This window comes from Prionailurus viverrinus, chromosome A2, assembly GCF_022837055.1.
Source record: "Prionailurus viverrinus isolate Anna chromosome A2, UM_Priviv_1.0, whole genome shotgun sequence".
NCBI lineage: Eukaryota > Metazoa > Chordata > Mammalia > Carnivora > Felidae > Prionailurus > Prionailurus viverrinus.
Window position 1 is genome coordinate 151721996 of NC_062562.1, and position 20439 is coordinate 151742434.

Below are 20439 nucleotides of genomic sequence, written 5' to 3' on the forward strand. Positions count from 1 at the left end.
GCGCGAGCACCTCTCTGTTCTCACACCAGCGGTGCTGCTGGGCTCCAGGCCGTCTCTGTCCCTGAGTCCTCTCGAGGGACCTCCAAGTGACCTTGGAGCACGGAAAACACCCAAAGCCTTACCTTGTCCTGCATCAGAGAAGTGAAGTCTGCAGTCGACGTGCTGGAACAAAGCAAAGGAAACGGGAACACAACAGTGGACCAGACCTCATGCCCTTCCCCGCCCCACCTTGGTGTTCCGCGTCGTGACTGCTCTGGGGCCCGGTTTCCTAGGCTGCAGAGAGACTAACCTCACGCGGGTCTTCCTAGCCTCCCAGAGACGCTGCCGGGATTCATGGGGACACAGCAGTACTAACACTACTCACTAGCGCAGAGTGCATTTGGGGGGCTGGCCCTTAAATACGGACGTCAGTCCTCCTGACGTTGTCGCCACGGATCGCTGGTCCCTGCATTTATAGAGCAGACAGGTGGGCCGGACTCTGTCTGCCTGGAGCGCCTGGGCCCCCCGCCCCCCAACCACATTCTCACTGGCTGACTCGGTGAAGGTCACCGGCTAGAAGGAGACATTTGCCACGTGCTTCCCTGAGGCTGCAGGAGCAAGGAGGGCCTGCACGCGGTGAGAAGCTGAGGTGAGCAAGAGGTTGGGTGTGGGGGGTGCGGGGAATTTCTGACACAGCTGCTCCTGTGTGTGCTGAGCCTCTTCCATGCCCCGGGGTCCCCCACCCAACCTTGGCCTTGAGTAGAGGGAGGTGGGAACTTAACAACAGCACTCCTGGCTTATGCTCAGCGCTAAATGCATGCTTCGGTTTTGGTTCTTTTTTTTTTTTTTTTTTAATTTTTTTTAAACATTTATTTATTTTTGAGAGACAGAGAGAGAGAGCATGAGTGGGGGAGGAGCAGAGAGAGAGGGAGACACAGAATCCGAAGCAGGCTCCGGGCTCCGCGCTGTCAGCACAGAGCCCGATGCCGGGCTCAAACTCGCGGGCCGAGAGATCGCGACCTGAGCCGAAGTTGGACGCTGAACCAACTGAGCCGGCCAGGCACCCGGGTTTGTTTTAGTTCTGAAGGCAACGGGTGCCGTGAGCGCTCTGTGAAGACAGGTGTTGGACACGCGTGCAGGACTGGAGCCCTGCGGCCATCACCCCTGACCAGGCTACCTCAAGGGAGGGTGAGGAGTTGAGCAGGGTTTGGAGGGAAGCATTCTTTGGAGAGGGTTGTTGGCCTGGGAGGAGTAGCGTGTTATGATGTTTCCCCTCCCTCCTTCTCAAATCGGGTGAGGAGGGCAGGCCTGGAGCCCCTCAGACAGCCTGGGAGGTGCCGGCCACCGTGGAAGATGGCCATCCTTACCCCACAAATGGCCTGGCCCCCACCAGCAGTCTGCTGAGGGAGATCTAGGGACAACTTGAGCTCTTTGCTTCAGAGTCTGGGGACATGTATTCAGGTCTGGAGAAGAACAAAGGCAGGGCCATGATGCTGAGTCTCTCTTGTCATGGGTCACGCACTCGGAAGGTGGCAGGGCAGGAGCCTTCTTGAAGAGGCCCCACCCAAGAGGCAGAGGCAACCCCGGAACAAAGGGGCTCTGGGGGGGAGTAAAGCGGCAGAGCACAGAACCAGGGGGTGGGGGGTGGGGGGGTCATCCGGGAGCACCTCACCACCACCATCAGGCCTGGGGCTCGGCAGAGGTCACCTCAAGGGGACACTGTAGGGATGCTGAAGGTGGGCGCCCGGCCAGGCCAAGTGAGGGAGCCAGGGTCCAAGTCTCAGAGATGGTATGGACCCCTGGAGAAGTCAGAAGCAGCAGAGGGAGGGGTGGGGGCCCAGACGGTGGGAGGAGGAAGGGCCAAAGAGGAGTCTCTCCCCACGCACTCTGACCTCTGACCCTGCAGGCCTGGTGGGGGGTGGGAGCAGAGCTAGTCCCCACCCTTCTGCGCCCTCCCCTCACATGTGCTGGTTTCAGTCAGTGCCAGTTCTCACGGCCCATGAAGTCACCAAACTACAAACCTCAGTTTCGCTACACGTCCAACTTTTAGAGGCGATACTCCTCAGCGACCCTCGAGGACAACGGTCTGATATAAAATCTCCAAATGAAATGAGCCATTGATGGATCTGCCTCACGTGAATGTTTGGGGGGTGTAGTTCTCCGTTTTTAGCTTCTCTCCACCCTCACATGGCTCTCTGCCCACTGCCAAGCCCACTACCTGTCACCTCATCTTTCCGTGTCATACCTGACAAGGCCAAGTCTAGTAAGACCACCTCTAGTATCTATAAGATACTTGATGATCCTCTGAGAATCTTCAGTGACATTCATTATGCGGATGTTTTCCCATTAATTAAATGTATTACTCTCCTAAGGACACCAATTCGGATGAAATTCTACTTGGTAGGGGCGCCTGGGTGGCTCCGTGGGTTAAGCGTCCGACTTCGGCTCAGGTCATGATCTCGCGGTTTGTGGGTTCGAGCCCCGTGTCGGGCTCTGTGCTGACAGCTCGGAGCCTGGACCCTGCTTCGGCTTCTCGCTCTCCCTCTCCCTCTCCCCCTCCCCCTCCCCCATTCGTGCTCTGTCTCTCTCTCTCAAAAATAAACATTAAAAGAAAAAAAAAGAAGTTCTACTTGGTAGCTGTGTGGACAATCAGACTAGTCAGTCCTTCTGTCTCTTCCCTCATCACTGCAACTCCTTGTGGTTGAGGGAGTTGCCCTCAGGATCTTGGCAAGTGGTTCCGAGGATGGAGAGGAAATCAGGACAGAGGGAAGTGTCGAGATGTGAGCCTGGCATCTAAAAGAGCTGTTCATGGGCTCAGGGCCCAGCTTTCCTGACCCCTGGAATAGACCCGGCAAGGCTCCGTCTGGGAGGAGGGCAGCCATACTCACTCTTCATTGACAAAGATGAGTTCCAGGGAGGGTTGACTGTTGTTTACATCGAGACCTACGGTATCAAAGGAAAGCAGACGTGAGCTGTGGACGCTAGAGCTGAGCGTGTAGGGCAGGGCTTCCGGACTGGGGCTGAATGGGGAAACCAGGGCGTATCCTGCATGAGGACTGCCCTCCCTCTGCCTGAAAGCATGGTGGGGTGTGCAGACACACAGGCCCGGGGGGTGGGGGGAGAGGGGTGGTCATAACCGTGGAGTGTTCGGGGGAAAGGGGCAGGTGGTGGCTGATGTAGCAGGGGGAGGAAGAGCCAGGGAAGCGGGGTCACGGGTTACAAGGGCTGGTCTGGGATAGAGGGCAGGGGAGGGGCATAGATGAGGGAGCCTGGGGAGCCGCGCTGAGCCGGGCCGTGTCACAAGAGGAGGGTACGAGGGCGAAGGGGAGGTGAACTCCAGCAAACTGTACTGATGGGCTCGGCCTCTTCGGCGCTGGAGTTGCCCGCCACGAGCTGCTCCTCCTCGGCACTGACCAGCTCCTGCAGCACGGCCTCCACGATGGGCATCACCATGGCGGTGGTGGACGTGTTGGAGAGCCACATGGAGAGCAGTGTGGTGCAGCACATGAAGCAGAGCAGCAACCTGGAAGGCAGGGCGGCCGGGGCACAGCGTCTACAGCACGGCCATCTCCCAAGGGCCCCCCGCTCACTCACGGGGCTCCTTTGGGGCCTCCTACGAACCCGATGGTGCTGGCTAGAGAACGGGGTGGGGTGGGGGTAGCGTGTGTCCAGAAGGTCCGGTTTTTATGTCATGCCTTCAACTCTGTACTCCCAGGGCTTGGCACAGAGCAAGCATTAAATGAGTATTTGTTGAAGGAATAAACCACACGCCACGGGCCAATGGCCTCAGCTAGAGAAAAGCCCCTCCGTAAGCAGAGACTAGCTTTGGTAGTAGGGTCACAGGGCATGGACTTACTGATTGGCCAACTCTGCAGCCATTAGCTTGGTGATGACCTATGGGCTTTTTTGGTGCCTAAAGGAATTCTTTTTTTGCCCTTGCAGCCAGCACTTCTACGGGTACCATTACAGTCTATGCTCTGCAGCCAAGTCACCATACTTACTAGTGACCACGTAGAGATTGGCGTGTGGAGCTCACAGTTCCGCTCACCGCTTGCCCCACTGTCAACCTGCTGAAAGCACAGCCCCCCGAGTCACCCAAGTGTCCCGTATCACTGCGTTCACTTTTTCAGCTGGTGTCACGAAGAGTCAACCCTTGGAGGAAAACACTAACCAAAAGAACTCTCAAGTGATTTCTCTTGGACGTGGGAAACCTAACAATGTGTGTTGGAACAGACAGGGTTCTCACTTCCGTAAGACAAGGCAACACAAAGACTATCCGTGTTTATTGCTTTAGGTGGGATCACTGACTCTGCACGATCTGGGGACAGCACATTTATCGAGTGGATTACGTCAGGTGGGCCAAAGTCCTGGTGGTGTTTTTTTGTTTAGGCTGATGGTGTGAGTTTGCCTGCCCGGGACCCCCACCAGCAAGCAAAGAGCACTACCGGGGGTGGAAACATGTGGGGGGATGAGTTAAATAAAGAAGAGTGGAAATGCGATGGGATAGGCATTCTTGAGTTTGACCTTGAGTTTGAGTACACGGAGGTTTTAAAGAGCTCCGGAGTCCCCACGTGACGTGTAGGTGCCATTGTGTGCCTAGGAGGTTGAGTGTGGGGTACGAGGTTATCGCTGAGCCAAGTGGCAAATTAACTTAAATTAAGCTGTAGTTAAGTGGGATACAGGAACATCCTTTTAGGCATAACCTGTATTCGTCTAAATGACCAATGTTGAAAACTGATACCATGTTATTTATTTATGTTCCATTGGACTCCCAAAGGAGTCAGGGCAGCTTACAAAAACACGTCACAAGAAAGTTGTAAATAGAAGGAAGTGAGACCCACATTCCAAAGGGAGAAGGGTCAGGCTATTCAATGGAGCAGAGGTGAGGTTAACACAAAACTGTCAATCCTGACTTTCTTACACATCCCCCAAGGTTGGGAATCTCTCTATGGGCGTTCCTGACCACAGAGAAGAGGGCACAGTCGAGGGCACGTGTTGTGATCACAGACGCCAGGTCAGATGCAACATATCTAAGCTGTGGGCTGAACCAGTGATAACAAAGTCTCAGGGTGGATGGGAGGAAACCTCCGTGTCTCTCCTTCAATGACCAAGGAGAAGACACCCATTTCGTCATCCAGCCTGTTCCTTGTTATACCAGAGAAAGGTTGAGAAACAATGTATGTTGGTCCATCTTGTTTTACCTAATGGGCCCCTTGTGTTTTGTAACCTGCTGCCCTTACGGTCTAGATTACTCAGATAAATTCTTTAGACTGTGATAATAAATGACACCAAAGTCACACACTCAAATCTCTAGTCTGTGATCAAGGGCCCTCTCACTGGAGAGTGAGGTAGGAGCCCAGCAGCCCTGACATCATCCCCTCCCCATTAGTAGAAAACCAACCCGAGCCGGACGTCCCCCTGTGGCCCAGGACCACTGTCCAGGTGGCCCCTGGCTGCTGGGGGAAGCGCTATGGTCCGGCACCCCAAGGACCGCTTACATGCCCGGCTTGGCTCCAGCCATCATGACCATGCGCAGAGCAATGCGTTTGTGCAGGTTCCACTTCTCCACGGCAGCTGCCACGCAGATGACACCCACCAGCAGCAGCGTGGTGTTCTTGAAGTATTCGGCGGCCACCTGGGGGAAGGCGGCACAGGTCAGCCCCTCCCCCGCCAGGGCCCAGAGGACCGGGCCGTACCCATCACAACCCATTCTCAACCAGAGGCTGGCACGCAAGGAGGGAGGTGACGATTGTTAAAACAGCTGACTGTTTGAGACTATATATATAAAAAATAGATACATATATATCTCATATATACCCACATACATATATTCTATATACATGCATAACATACTACCTCGGGCAGGCACTGTTCTAAGTAGTTTACAAAGATTGTTTCAGTTAATCTGGCCAGTCACCCAATAAGGTAGATAGATATTCTTCTGCATGCTTAAAAAATATTAAAACGCTCTGTCTTTAATTATGATATCATTTCAAAGAATAAACACACACGTATAATTTTATCTTAAGCCTTAAAAAATTGTTAAAATAACTCTGGGCTTGTCCCCGATCTCTTTTTTTTTCTGTAGCTTTTTAGAAAATTGTGTTCATTTTTCTTTTTTTAAAAGTTCATTTATTCATTTAGAGAGAGAGAGAGAGAGAGAGAGCGCACATGCATGCCAGCGGAGGAGGGGTAGAGAGAGAGGAGTCAGAGAAGCCCAAGCAGGCTCCCACGTGGGGCTCAGCCTTACCTGTGAGATCATGAGCCGAGTCAAAATCAAGAGTCCGACGCTTAACCAGCTGAGCCACCCAGGCCCCCCTATGCTCATTTGTTTTAATTAGAAAATTAATACATGCTCATTCTGGAAAACTCCAAAATATAGAAAAATTTAAAGGTGAAATTACCCTTGATCCTACTACTGTTATTACTTTGGTATATTTCCTTCAGTTTGGGTCTATAAAGATGCATAATTGGATTTGCACAGTATGTATAGCTTTATATTCTGCTTTTCTCCCCATTTACATCAGACCCGGATCATTATCTTATTTAACCTCAATTTGTTGGAAAAATTAATCTTAATAGAAGCATAATGCACCACACAATTTGGCCAATTTCCCTTTATTAAATATTTCGGTTAATTCCTTTTCTTTCAACTACAAATGGAGCAAAGAAAAATTTTCTGCTTACATCATTAACCTTACATGAATATGATAATTTCCTTAGGTTAGAGTTCTTGAGGGTATCTTTATAGCTTGCCTTAAATCTTTAAAATTTTTTAAAAAATTTTGAAAACTTTAAATAACTCTAAATAATTCCAAAGTTGCAAAGCTCCGAAATGATACGGTACAAGGAATACCTGGGGCACCCGTGTGGCTCAGTGGGTTAAGCGTCCGACTTCGGCTCAGGTCATGGTCTCATAGTTCGTGAGTTTGAGTCCCATGATGGGCTCAGAGCCTGGAGCCTGCTTCAGATTCTGTGTCTCCCTCTCTCTCTGCCCTTCCCCTGCTCACACTCTGTCTCTCTTTCTCAAAAATAAATAAACAGTAAAAAAAAAAAACCAAAAACATAAGGAATACCAACACACCGTCTATGTGTTTTTTTCTTCCTGAACCATTTGAGGTCAAGTTGCATATATTTTAGCCTTTTCCCCTAAATACCTCAGCGTATATTTCCTAAGAATAGGGATTTTCTCTTCCACAGCCGAGTACCAGTAATGAACTTCTTCCTGCCCCTTCGTGATGAGGAAGTGGAGACCGGGCCCTGTTAAGATGCTTCCTGTGTTTAGGGTCCACAGACCAACCCTTCATGGATTTCCTTACTTGGTACTTCTCGACTCTGCTTTGCAACCTGACTTCAAAGCCCGGTTCGGGCCTTCCTTGTGAAAGAAAACTTTCCTTGGGACTCTAGCCTCTGACTCCAGAACATTCCCTGCGGGCACCGTTAATTTCACCTACCACACAGCATGCAGGGCAACATGCTTGCACTGTTTTGTTTTTTTCCCTGTGTACCTCTCTTGTCTCTCAACTAAATTTTGGGCTGCAGAATGGTCAAGGACCATGTTTCTTTCCGTATCTTTTAACACCTAGCAGGCCAAGGTAGAAAAGCAAATGCTCGGGAAATATTTATCACGTGCAGGAGAATCGTTCCCAACAGGGAGCCATGGCAAAAACAGAGGAAAACATACAGAAAAGTTTAACTTCTAATTTAGGAACCCTCTTTAAAGCGGGAAAACGAGAACATTTCTAATTGCAGGAAAAATAAAGACTGCAGGAAACGCAAATATAGTTAAAATACGTGGTGTTGGAAATAAGGAATATTTAAACTTTGCTTATTGAGTTAACAAAACCCGTGATGTATTTATACTGGGAGGCTGGAGGGAGGAGAAGGGGGGTTGTAAGAGGACACAATCCTCATCTGCTGTAATCAGAAGGCATCTAATAACGTCTACAAGCGATAACTCAAGAGTTAATATAAGATTATCGAGAAAGAATAGTATTCAGTTCGGGGTGTCTGGGTGGTGCAGTCGGTTGATCGTCCGACTTCGGCTCAGGTCATGATCTCGCGGTTGACGAGTTCGAGCCCCGCGTTGGGCTCTGACAGCTCAGAGCCTGGAGCCTGCTTCAGGTTCTGTGTCTCCCTCTCTCTCTGCCCCTCCCCTGCTCATGCTCTCTGTCTCAAAAATAAATAAACATTACAAAAAAAAAAAAAAAAAAGAATACAGTGCCCCAGAAGAAGCAGTTATCAAAGATGAAACCCTGGATGAGGGGGAGGTGGGACTTGGGGGGGAGGGTATAGTGAGGGAGGGGTGGGGAAGGCAGCTGCTGGTTTTGCATTAAGAGTTTTTCAGTATTATTTTTCTTTTCCTTTTCTTTTTTAACATTTATTTAATTTTGAGAGAGAGAGAGAGAGAGACAGAGTGTGTGGGGGGGGAGTGGCAGAGAGAGAGGGAGACACAGAATCCAAAGCAGTCTCCAGGCTCTGAGCTGTCGGCACAGAGGCAGGGCTCGAACTCACAAACCGGGAGATCGTGACCTGAGCCAAAGTCCCATGCTCAACCGACTCAGCCACTCAGGCACCCCATTATTATTTGATTTTAAACTCTGTTAACACTTTGACAACATAAAAGCCAAAATAAAGCAGTAGGTTCCATTTCTGTCCCCACCCCCCACCTTTTCCCCCACGGAGATGTCCCTGTGTGTCACTGATGAGGTTTGTGTGGGAGGAGAAGGGCCATTGGCCCTCTACGTGACCGTTTCCTGGAGGAGCCCTCCACTTCTGCTTAATCGAGTTCTTTTTTTTTTTTAATTTTTATTTATTTTTGAGAGAGAGAGAGGCAGAGCGTGAATGGGGGAGGAGCAGAGAGAGAGGAAGACACAGCCTGAGGCAGGCTCCAGGCTCTGAGCTGTCAGCACAGACCCCGATGTGGGTCTTGAACCCACAAACCGTGAGATCATGGCCTGAGCCGAAGTTGGATGCTTAACCGACTGAGCCACCCAGGCGCCCCTGCTTAATCTGGTTCTTGTTCCCAAACCCAATCCTCAGCTGGCACTGTTAGTAAAGCTTCCTGAGGGCAGAGAAGGCTCCCTGCTCTGCTTGGCTGGTGACTCTAGGGCACAGTCCCCTCTGGGACTGGCAGGTCGGCCTCTGGGCTGTGTGAGCATAGTCCAAGATGCTGCCCCCTAGCGGGAGGTGGAGGAACTGCGAGGATGCCTGAGGGCATGGCTGGAAGTGGGGGCGAGTTGGGGGGGGGATGTTACCTAGGACCTTTCTCATGGCACCCTAACCTTCCCAGGAGTCTAGGAGGCAGTTCTGGGGCAGAACCCGTCTTTTCTTTAACTCTGTCTGCCGAGGAGGGAAACCCACAGAAGACAGGAGACATAGTAGTCCTGGGTCACGGTCCCTCCACTGGCCCCCTCCATGGTCCTCACTCGAGGCCCCCCTGAAAAGCCTTTAAAAATTCAGCGCTGGGGCGCCTGGGTGGCTGTGTCAGTTAAGTGTCATACCCTGGGTTTCGGCCCAGGTCATGATCTCATGGTTCCTGAGATCAAGCCCTGAGTTGGGCTCTGTGCAGACAGTACGAAGCCTGCTTGGGATTCTCTCTCTGCCCCTCCCCACTCGCACTCTCGCTCAAAGTAAATAAATAAACATTAAAAAATAAATACAAAGCCAGGGCCACCAGGTTTACTCTCGCAGGGGACTGGCTGGCAACATTTTCATTTTCTGCCTCTTTGCCATGTGTCATAATAGCATCTCAGTGTGCGATGGCCTTTTAGGAGCACAGAGCCTACAGAACAGGCGGGGCCCCTTTCTCTGGGTTCCTCTCGAAGGGAAGACGAAAGGAACCAACACACAGAGTGCCCTCTACGAGCAGGGAGTTTGGCACTTTGCACTCACTTTCCCTCGTTAGCTCTACAGGGGTCCTAGTAGGCAGGTACCCTTCCTACCTCCCTTTGCAGGTGAGGAGGCGGATGCAGAGGGGTTCGGGAAGTCTTCCCAGGTCACAGCATGAGGGGCAGCGTCTGGATATCAGTCCATATCCGTCTGAACCCAAAGCTACTACACTCGGGGTGGGCCCGTTGGACACTGGGCATCTAATTCAACTCTAGGGGAGTTTTCTTGGTCTCCCTGACGGCGTGGGCAGGCACACATTTCCATCTCCATTCATAGTCACGGTCCTGACGCTGGCCCTGAATAGCCGGGCCTGGGCCAATGTAGGGCCTGGGCCAATGTAAGCCCCGGGCCCAGCGTTCTCGGGATCTGAGGGCTCCAGGGTCAGCCAGGACTCAGCTGTGTGACCCCAGGCAAGTTATTCAACCTCTCTGGGCTTCATTTACTCATCTAAAAAAACCCAAAACCAAACAAAAAGATTACGGGATTCCCTAGCTTTTGTAAAGCTGTTGTAGAGTAAATGACAGATGCAAATCAGCCAGGAGGGCCCCCCACATTGACAACCAGGATTTTTAGCAGCTCTTCCTGTCACTAAGTAATCCACACAAAGACTGACCTGCTCTGAGGCCATGAGCACAGGAACGGGCAGAGGCACAAGGCTGCCTTCCCACTTTTACAAATTAAAATTCCATCCGATGGCGGTGTTTGTTAGCTGTCTAGCCCACTGATTTTTTTTTTTCAATAATAAAATCTTAGCTATTCAGAACCCTCAAGGAACACCAGGGTTCCAAGATTCCTGAGGGTTATTTTCATTGTTTGCTAAGCTGCTGCGTTGCTTACTTATGCTTGCTGTGGGCATTCCTCTCCCCACCACCTAATCTCTGGGACTAATATTCTCCGAGTTGGGAAACTAGATAACGAAGCTTGTGAAGCTTGTCGGGATTATTTGCAAAGAGAAACAGGATCCTAAACCGAGCACAACTCCCCTGGGTCGAGTGCTCGCGCTTTCTGCGATGTTTGCGGTGGGGGTTTTATTGCCTTTTCTGCTCTGCGGTTTTTCCGCAGCCGGATCCCTGAGCTCAGAGAGCAGAGGTGCTCCTGGCCTGTGTTTCAGAAGAGGGGAGCTCAAGGAGGCTGCTTGGAAACGGAGATCAGACTAGGTGGGTTTAAATGGTTGCTTTCCCTGCAGATGAGCTGTAGACTCCTGGGCAAGCTACTGAACCCCTGTGACCCTGGCACCCCAGCATTTTCAGTGGCGACAGTAACGACACCCAGCTCACTGAAGCCGTCATGACGTGGCCTTAAGGAAGCTCATGCAGGCGGGGTCTTAGAACAGTGCCTGGGTGCCTGGCATATAGGAAGTGCTCAATAAATGTCTATTATTATTATTATTATTAAAGAGGTAAAAAAAGATAAAAAGCTTCAAATAAGATTGAGGGTTATGCCAGATGTATCAGCACGTCCAAATGAGGGAATAAGAGAAAGAAATGAAATAAGGAGCAAGGGCGTGCCTGAATACGAAACCAAAGGTTCCTCCAAATTTTCTAAGTGAAGTGGAAGCACATGGAAAGAGTGTCCTGACCCAGGCTGGATGGAGAGGCTCGGGGATCTGCCGGGTGTTGGTCTTTAACTAACTAGTTAATTGTTAGAGAGTTGCAGGTGAGATCCCTTAGGGATGAGCTCTTGAAATATCGCTTTCTTGGAGCACGGAATTCCTTACTGATCTCTAGATATGTTAGGTTTTAAATGGTTGAAATAGTTTTCGTAGGGGCGCCTGGGTGGCTCAGTCGGTTAAGCGTCCGGCTCTGGATTTCGGCTCAGGTCATGACCTCACGGTTCGTGAGATCGAGCCCTGCTGTGGGCTCCACGCTGAGTGTGTGCTTGGGGATCCTCGCTCTCTGCCCCTCCCCCCACTCATGTGCTCTCTCTCTCTCTCTCTCTCTTTCCCAAAATAAATAAATAAGCTTTAAAAAATGTTTCAAACAGTTTTTATAAAGGGGAAGGGTGTGCGTGGCTCTATTCCTAGACTTTGAAGGAGGGAACTCGGTTCAGCAGCCTCAGCTGGGTGCCCTTCTCCCGAGGAAGGTGAGCCTGCCTCCCTGGGGCCATCCCCTGGAGGGGAGGCCCCAGAGCGGCCCATCCTTCCTGCCTTGCCGCCGGGGGGCGCTGTGGGGGCACTTGCCCGCCCGAGAGCGTCGAAAATCCTCAGAGCTCCCTGTGAGGTCGCTATTTCTATTCCCCTCGTTTTCAGGTGAGTAAATGGCAGTTTGAGGAGGTTAGGAGAGTTGCTCGAGACTGGTTAGTGACAAAACTGGATTCACAAACTCCGTTCTCCCCTACTCCCAGCTTGGATCCTGACCCTTTCCTCTCCTTGCTCACGGCGGCGGCAGCAGAGACGGCAGGAGGTGTGGTGGGTGTGACTGCGTCTGATGAGCCCCCCCCCCCCCCCGGCACAGGCAGGGTGCCCCAGAAATGCGGACAATCATTGCTCTGGGGGTCAGCTGGGGGTAGCTCTACAAGTGGTCCAGGAAGGTGGCCACCTTTCGGGAGACTAGTGGTGGCCTCTCTGGCAATGGACTTCTTTTGAGGCTCTTTTGGACATCTGAACGATTTTGCAGTGAAATCTTTTAGCCTCCCCGGAGGGCACGTTTGGGTCTGCGCCCCCTCCGCACTGAGCTGAGCCCCCAGCCAGAGCCGGAGCCCTCGCTTCTTTATTCCAGCCACTGCCCCAGCGATGCAGCCAAATCCAGCGTGGCCGACTCCCGGCCTTTCCCTGGGGAAAGGAATGCTGTTTCTGCTGGGTAAGTCTGTGTGGGCTCCAACACCCTCCTAATCACCTAATTGCACTCCCCAAGGACGGAGGTTTTCAAACCACACTCACTGCCTCTGAAATTTCAGGAGGCTTGTGGGAAGAAGGACCCAAGCAACCAGGGCTCTGGGCCTCCGTGCCCAATTTGAGTAGGATTTCCTCTTCCATCTGTTTTATGTACTGAGTCTCCTAAGATGTGGTTTAAAGAAAAGGTCTTGTTGCTAGAAAAACATTCTTTGCAAACCCTACCCTAGAGAAGTCTAAAGCGGAGAGATTCCGAGGAGTATTGACCTGGCCCAGAGGTTGGCTTAGCTCCTGGCAATGCCGACTCATAAAGCACCCCCAGTTTCTTCTCTGGGACCTTCTGAACTGCCCCCAGTGGAGGAAACCAAGGCAGGGGACTGGGTTCTGACTCCAGAGGCAAAGGGGCTGGCTCACATGTAGGGAGTAGCTCTTCCCACAGAAACATTAACTTGGCCTCGAAAGGCTGCAGCATCTGTAGGTTCATGGTTCCAGGCTCCACCTAAGGTGTGGGTGTAGAGACTCAGCACTGGCCTGTGTCTGGATGGCTGTGGGTGATGGGTAGCTTGGGTTCAGGCAGGTGGCCGGGCCCCGATGCTCAGCTTACATCCCCACAGGCCTGCGTGGAGGCGGGGTCAGCTTCCCTCGCGAGCAGAGGCCAGAAAGGCAGAGAGGAGAATGGTATATGAAATGCACCCCCACCCCCGGTTTAAACAAACAAAGAGAGCCAGGGTCTAGGTGACGGTCAGGAATCTGGCAGGTCAGAAAGATCAGGAACAAACAGGGAAGCAGATTCATGACATTGAACTCAAGTGTCAGGTGGCTGCAGAGGCCCTTTTGTTTTCCCAGCTGGAGCTGCCTTGCTGTCTCTCCCGCCCTGGCAGGAGCCAGAATGTGAAATGTGGCCCCGCGGTGCAGGGCCATGGAGACAGCAGAGGGTGACTGTGAGTGTGTGTGTTGGGAAGGGGAGAGATAGAAAGCAGGTGTCATCTCTACTGGAAGTAGTTCCTGGCCCTGGGCACCTCGGAGGCTGTACCAAGCCTGATCATTCAAACCCTGCCTTTTAGTGCCCCAGAGGGCCCTCTCGCTCCCATCCTCCTAGAAACAGTAAATCCTAGCTAGGTTGATCGACCCCGGTACTTTCCTGGGCTGTGGCAATACATTAGAAGGGCTTAGAGGATTTCCATGGCAGATATAATGATAGAAGTGAGAGTCACGATGGAGGTAAAATAAAGAACAAACCTCAAATCCAGGACTGAGCTCTAAAGTAGTGGCAGGATGCTAACAAGAAGATCATAGAGTCTCAGAGTCAAAGGGCGCTGTGAGCCCAACCCCTCTCCCAGTCTACCTCTAATGTCGCCGACGTGGTCACCTGGCTTGCATTCCCAGGGACGGGAACGCCCAGATACCACGTGGCAGCCCATTTCAGCACCTTCCCTCAGACAGGGTGGGTCTTTCTTATGGTGCTCGGACTCTTTGGACTGGTTTGACCCTTTGAGCCTAGTGCGTTGAGCTGCAGAAGCCAGAAATCACATCTCTCTGGAGCCTTGTCTTTCCTCATGTGACTCACATTCTAGATTTTTGACATCTGGGCTACCCACCACCGCATGAGCTCCTTATCTAGAATCTGATGCTCTGGACCCATATGTGTATTCATTCAGCAGGTTTCAGTATGTGTTGGCCAGTGGTTAAGAGAGCAAGTTCTGGGATCATAAACACTCCTGGGTTCGAGTCCTGGCTCTGCTCCTTAGCAAGTTACTCAACCTCTCTGAACTTCAATTTCTGAACTCCTCTGTGAAGATAAAAATAATAGCCACTTTACAGAGGATTAAGTGATGCGGTGCATGTAGAGGACCTCCCATAGCGCCCAGCATATGGTAAATGCTCAAAATGTTGGCAACCCCAGTGGACAGATGATTCGTACTGAATCTGTACTCAACTAAAAGCCAAGGGTCCTTTTCACACAAACTGTTAACGTTCATCCCTATTAAACTTCATTCTGTCAGTTCCAGGCCATTGTCTCATCCTGTCAACATTGATTTTGTCATCGTACATGAGTTGGCCCATACAGCTTGGAATCATTGGCAGATCTGATAACGTGCCTTTTATATTTCCATTTGAGCTCTCTCTCCGGTCCGCTGCCATTATGTTACTCAAGATTCTTTAGGTTCAGCTGTTCAGCCAGCACTCAAGTTACCCAACTGTGTTATCATCCAGCCCACACTGGCTCCTTTCATTGAGAAAATTTTTTTTCCCTTAGAAAATTTGAAGGTTCCAAAGAAAAAGTTAATTTGTATTCAACAGCTTCTGTTTAAAAGGCTATGGAAATGATAAAGCCTTCTAGAAAAAGCCTCAGTCAAAAAGTGGTCAATAGAAAGGTTGGGCACTTGGTGGAGTAAATTTCATTTATCTAGAACATTCCCTCTCGGGGGATTGTGTGAAGCCTCTGCAAGGCCAGCAAACGAGGCATTATCGCACGGGTCTTCAGTGTTTTCCAATCTGGTTTGTGCCTTCTCTCTGTTCGAATAGAAACTTCTCAAGGTCAGGAGCCATTTCTATCATTTTCTATCTCTTTTCAGCAAGACTGAGAGACGGAAGTCTGAGTTTTGCACCCCACAAACTCTTAACACCTGCTGACCAATAAATCATCATCATGCAAATTAACCATTTGTATGCCTACATCCAAGAGGACAGTAGGAAACTCAGAAGCATCAGGCGCGACATTCAAGAGGGCAGAAATTATGTGTTTCATTTTTGTCACCTTCAGGGTACCTGTAACATCCCACATCGCACATGGTAGACCAAGAACTCAGAAATTATTTTTCTGAATGTTGAGTGAATGACATGAGGGACAAAAGCCATGGTCCCAGAGTCATACTGATCCTATCCACATGCCTTCCTTCAGGTGAAGGGGACACTGTTGCCACACCAGCAAGAGACCTTGCAACTAAGAACCATTAACTGAGGGTCAGAGCAAGTATAGACCACACTGCATCCAGGCCACAGACACCACCAATCCTAGGGGCTGCGAATCTTCGTGGAGAGAGGACATGTCAATGGTAAGTTCATATCAGGTGTATCTGATGTACCATTTAAAGGATAAAGACATCCCACAGGCTCCAAGGGCAAAAGCAACACTTGCAGCTGAGGTCTTTGGAAAGGCTTCACTATAGAGGGTGATTGGGCAGGATTTTAAAGGTGGAGGGAATTGGAGAGGACTGAGTCAAGGCAAGGGGCTAGGCAAGCGCAAGTGGGCTTGGGGAGGGACAAGTAGGTGATTTGTCTGCAGAGGGGACTCCTGAAGATCCCCAGCCTGCCTCTTCCCAGGGAGCCAGGGCGCATGCTGGCGGAGGGGTGTGGCTGCTGGTTGTGGATTAGGTGTTTGGAATAGGTCTCTATCTGCAAAGTTAGGTGACTCACAAAGGGTCATAAGCCATGTCCCCCGCTTAGCGGCATTTTCCTCTGATCTGAGTTGAAAAAGCCAGCCCAACAGACTCTGTCTGGCTTAAGCCGCTTCCTGTAACCCAACTGTTAAATATCATCGCCAGCTATTGCCACTTTATCAGACAGATGGGGTAGGATCTTTCACCTCAAATGCTAAGACTTGCCCTGTGGCTCCCCCAGGGTTTTCCATCTCCAGCCCCAGCAATGACAATGCCTAATCCTTCACCAGACAGTCTTGCTTTTCTCCTCACAAAGTCGAGTTATCCTTCAAACCACTGACTCAACAGCCTCATAGGTCTGGCCTGCCTGGCTGTGCCAAGGGGCGGGCCCTTGGATGACCGGTTGCCTAGCAACATCTTTGAGGCTTCCTGCTTCGGGCAGCCCTTGGAGAAATAGGGACACCATCTACTTCAAGGCTAAAGCAAGCTGTTGGCTTTGAGGCTGCTCGCCCTGAAATACAAAGATAGAAATCTTTTAATTAATAGTTAGCTCACTCTGAATGTTAAAGTTCAATTTTTTCTACAACGTCACTCTTTTCTCTGCCTTCTGTTTTCATTCCCTGACTCATTGGCTTTTGGCTTCTCCCTTTTAAAGAGAAACGTGCAGAATAAGCTTAGGCTCTTTTCTTCAGAAAAGTCGTATTTAAGGTTGGTTGTTCTTGGGGAACCCGGGTGGCTCAGTCGGTTGAGCGTCCGACTTTAGCTCAGGTCACCATCTTGCAGTTTGTGAGTTCGAGCCCCAGGTTGGGCCCTGTGCTGACAGCTCGGAACCTGGAGCCTGATTCAGAATGTGTGTGTGTGTGTGTGTGTCTCTGCCCCTCCCCTACTCACACTCTGTGTCTCTCTCTCAAAAATACATAAACATTAAGGTTGGTTTTTCTTTTAGGCGTGCACACAGACCAAACTACCTATTCTCTTTTCCACAAAGGAAGGGGACACATTGGAGCAATCCCCTGATGATTTGGGTCACAGGCTAGCTTTTATATGGGTCCCAGGATGTTGCTGTTCTTCCCATCTCCAGGGATAAAAGCACTGCCGATGATTAGGGGATCCTATCCTCTTTGGAACACGTAAAGCTACTACGGCTACTCATTGCCACTAACCCTCTCACCTCAAAACTGAAACGATACAGAATAAAACAAAGAAACAACCAAAACCAAAACCCAAAACACCCCAAACACAAACGAACAAACAAACAAACAAACAACTGGCCAGTTGAGTCCATCTGGTAGAAAGACAACCTATTCAGATGAAGTCAAGTACCACAGTTAGAGGGTCGCCTAATTCTAGCCTGGGACTTTCAAAAAAGTTCTGTTTTTCATGGTTAAGGCATCCCATAGGCCCAGCTTCATTATTTCTTCCTCACATCACACAGGAAAGGAGATGCAGCGTTCTTAGTAATAACTCACCACGAAGCTACTTTATGGAACGTCTTCCTTCTGGCATAGCGAGCAAGAATATAGACTTTTAACCTAATAGATAAGAGTTTAAATCCAGTTCTGCTGCTTCCTACTTTGTGATCTTGAGTGAGTGTCTTAACTCACCGAGCCTCTTTCCTCATCGGTAGAGTGGGAATATTAACACCCACTTGTAGAGAGAGATCTCAGGGGTACTGCATAACCGATATATTCCTTCCAGTATAGTTCCTGGTTCCTAGTAGACCAGCAGACATGAATGCCTTTTCATCTTTCTTCTGTGCCTCTGTCCTTAGTCTCTGCCTTTCAACCTTTACTGGGAACTCGAATCAGAGACCAGGTGCTATGACAAGAGTCTAGATAGACCAGGTGTTACTGAATGAGGACCATCTTTCCTGTTGCTTCTGGCTTCTGGTTGTGTGTTTCTTCTTTCCCACTTGTGGTAGGTGTGAGTGTTTGCCCTGAAAGCTGACCACAACCTGGGCTTGATATTGACAATTTCTGTTTGAGCTTTTAAGGAGGCCATAGAGAGAGAGAGTGGACAGAGAAGGTAGGTTCTAGGTAGACAGCAGTCAAGGAAAGAATACGCAGTAATCTTGAGTTGGGGAAGAAGGAATCGAATTTTCTTTCTTTCTTTCTTTCTTTCTTTCTTTCTTTCTTTCGAAGGGAAGTAGATGAAAACATTGTCAGGACTCAGGAAAACATGGTAAGTTTCTCTGTCAACAAACATTTATTGAGCACCTACTGTATATGGGCTCAGGTTTATAATAAGGTTCCAAAGACCTGGGACACTGATTCCTGCCTTTGAGTGCTTATGCTTTAAGTGGGCATACCAAAGACTGACAAAGGTCAACCCCAGGTTACTTGCATGTACCAATCCCACAGTTCCTAGAGGGTTTCAGACTGTAGGAGCAATTGGATGTGACTGATCAAGTAAGGCTTCCTGAAAGAGACAGTTTGAAGGAGACGAAGGTCATGGGCGAGGAACCTGGAGTAGCAGGTGCAAAGGCTTAGTGCTAAGAGAGTGTGCCAGAGGGTGAAAAAAAACCCCCTCCTCAAGTCCTTTGTGGCTCTCCTTTCACCCTGAGCCCACTTTCACTGGCCCGGCGGGGACCCGAGCAGGGGGCTGGGCCACAAGCGGTCTCACCTCACTGGATCGGAGGACTCCGAAGAACGGGTAAAGGAAGGCAGGCACCAGGGCTGCAGCTCCGAGGGGCACCGCCTCAGACACCCAGTACACAGCAGTCACGATCAACACATAAGCACACGCGGCCTCCTGGAAGGGAAGGGGAGTGGGCGGTTAGCCACAGGGACAGCCATGGCCCCTGAGAATCCAAACGAGACCCGGGGGCAGAGGCAGCCGGTACCCAGAGTCAAAGATGGGCACGAGGACACAGCCCTGGGTGGGGGTGTGTGTGTGTGCAAAGCTGGCCTCTGGTGGACACGTGGCGGGGTCCACGCTTTGGCATGTGAAGTAATGGCTGCTCCTTGGGGGGGACCAGTGCCTGGCACGTGGTTTGCAGCAGGATGGCCACCAGACTGACCATGTCCCAGCTCTGCTCGTTCTTGAAACTGTGCAGGGTGGGGACCCCAATTAACTGCAGTGCTCAGACCCGACATCATCCGCTCTCAAGTTGGAGTTCATAGCTTTAACACGGAGCATGATATTTTGGTGTCGAGTTGACGGGGCACAGATGTTCTCGGAATAGTTGAAAGTAGGGATCAATTTGTGTAACCAATTCAGATGTGAGCTCTGAGACTGGCCCTCTTTGGGCTGGATAATTCCTTGCTGTGGGGGGCTGTCCTGTGCATTAAGATGTTTAGCATCCCTAGCCTATACCCACTAGATGTCAGTAGCACCTCCCCGTCGTGACAACCAATGTCTTTAGACATTACTAAATATCCCTCCGGGTGGGAGTGGGGAAATTTGTCCCGGGGTGAGAACCATCACCCTTACCATTATCTGGTTCTCATTGCCCTGGGACTTCATTCCACCTGCCTGATGCCCAGGGAGACATCCATGGGACATAGGGGATAAAAAGTGCTGTCTACCTGGAAGGGAAGGGCTGGAAATTTACGAGAGTTTTCCCCAGCCTCCTCCCTTTGCTGGCTATACCACACTGGTGTGCACGGAGTAAAAAGGCACAACATTGTTATCAACAATCAGCCCTCCTTAACCTCAGCCTTTAGTAATTCTAGTTGCTCGGGATGATTCTGATTAATGGTGCTGAGAAAGGCCGCTGGCTTACTCTTGGGAGACGTCACTATCCAAGGGCCCTAACAACAGACCTGGAGGGCCACTGTATAGAAGGTGCAAGCTGGCTGTGGGTTCCTCAATTTATACGTAGTTCTAAACCATCTGGGCTCAGGTCTGACCTACCCTGAGGCTGGCTGGTGATCAAGAAACCTGACAAATCTTGTTCTGTTTATCTCTCCCTTGGGTTCAGAACAAGCCTCCTCAAACTCTTGCACAAAAGTTACAAAAGGTCGCCATGATCAGTGAGGGGCGTCAGGAGTGATTAACCCAGCTTGGAAGAATGGGACCTTGTTCCCTCCTGATATGCATGGATTACTGCCTTGGGGTTTGAGAAATGGGAACTGGGCCCAATAATTGTTGACTGTAGCTCCCACTGAGATTTCCTCTGGGGCCAAAAGATCAGAGAGAAGTTAAAACTTTTGGAAGTCACTGATAAGACAACAGAACCAGTAAGGGGGGTGGGGGTGGGGGGAAGGCGCCATTGGAAAATAATGCAATTTAGAGAAATACCAACTTTGTTGCAGAAACAAAACTACCCAAAGAAGCCCTTTACCCTACTTGGGCCCACTTATTTCCATCTCTTTTCTGAGAAACAGAATGGCAGGTCTGCCGTAACTCAGCTGAAGA

At 50.4% G+C, this 20439-nt stretch overlaps 1 protein-coding gene across 1 annotated transcript in view; it reads right to left on the bottom strand.

Moving 5' to 3' along the window:
- Positions 1-20439, bottom strand: part of SLC13A4 (solute carrier family 13 member 4) — a 46805-nt gene that overhangs the window by 21803 nt on the left and 4563 nt on the right. The window contains exons 3-7 of the mRNA XM_047849304.1: positions 18703-18831; positions 5478-5614; positions 3330-3502; positions 2868-2922; positions 123-162 (exon numbers count right to left, since the gene is read on the bottom strand). Of these exons, the coding sequence (XP_047705260.1) occupies positions 123-162; positions 2868-2922; positions 3330-3502; positions 5478-5614; positions 18703-18831 (534 nt within the window). The remainder of the gene's footprint in view (positions 1-122; positions 163-2867; positions 2923-3329; positions 3503-5477; positions 5615-18702; positions 18832-20439) is intronic.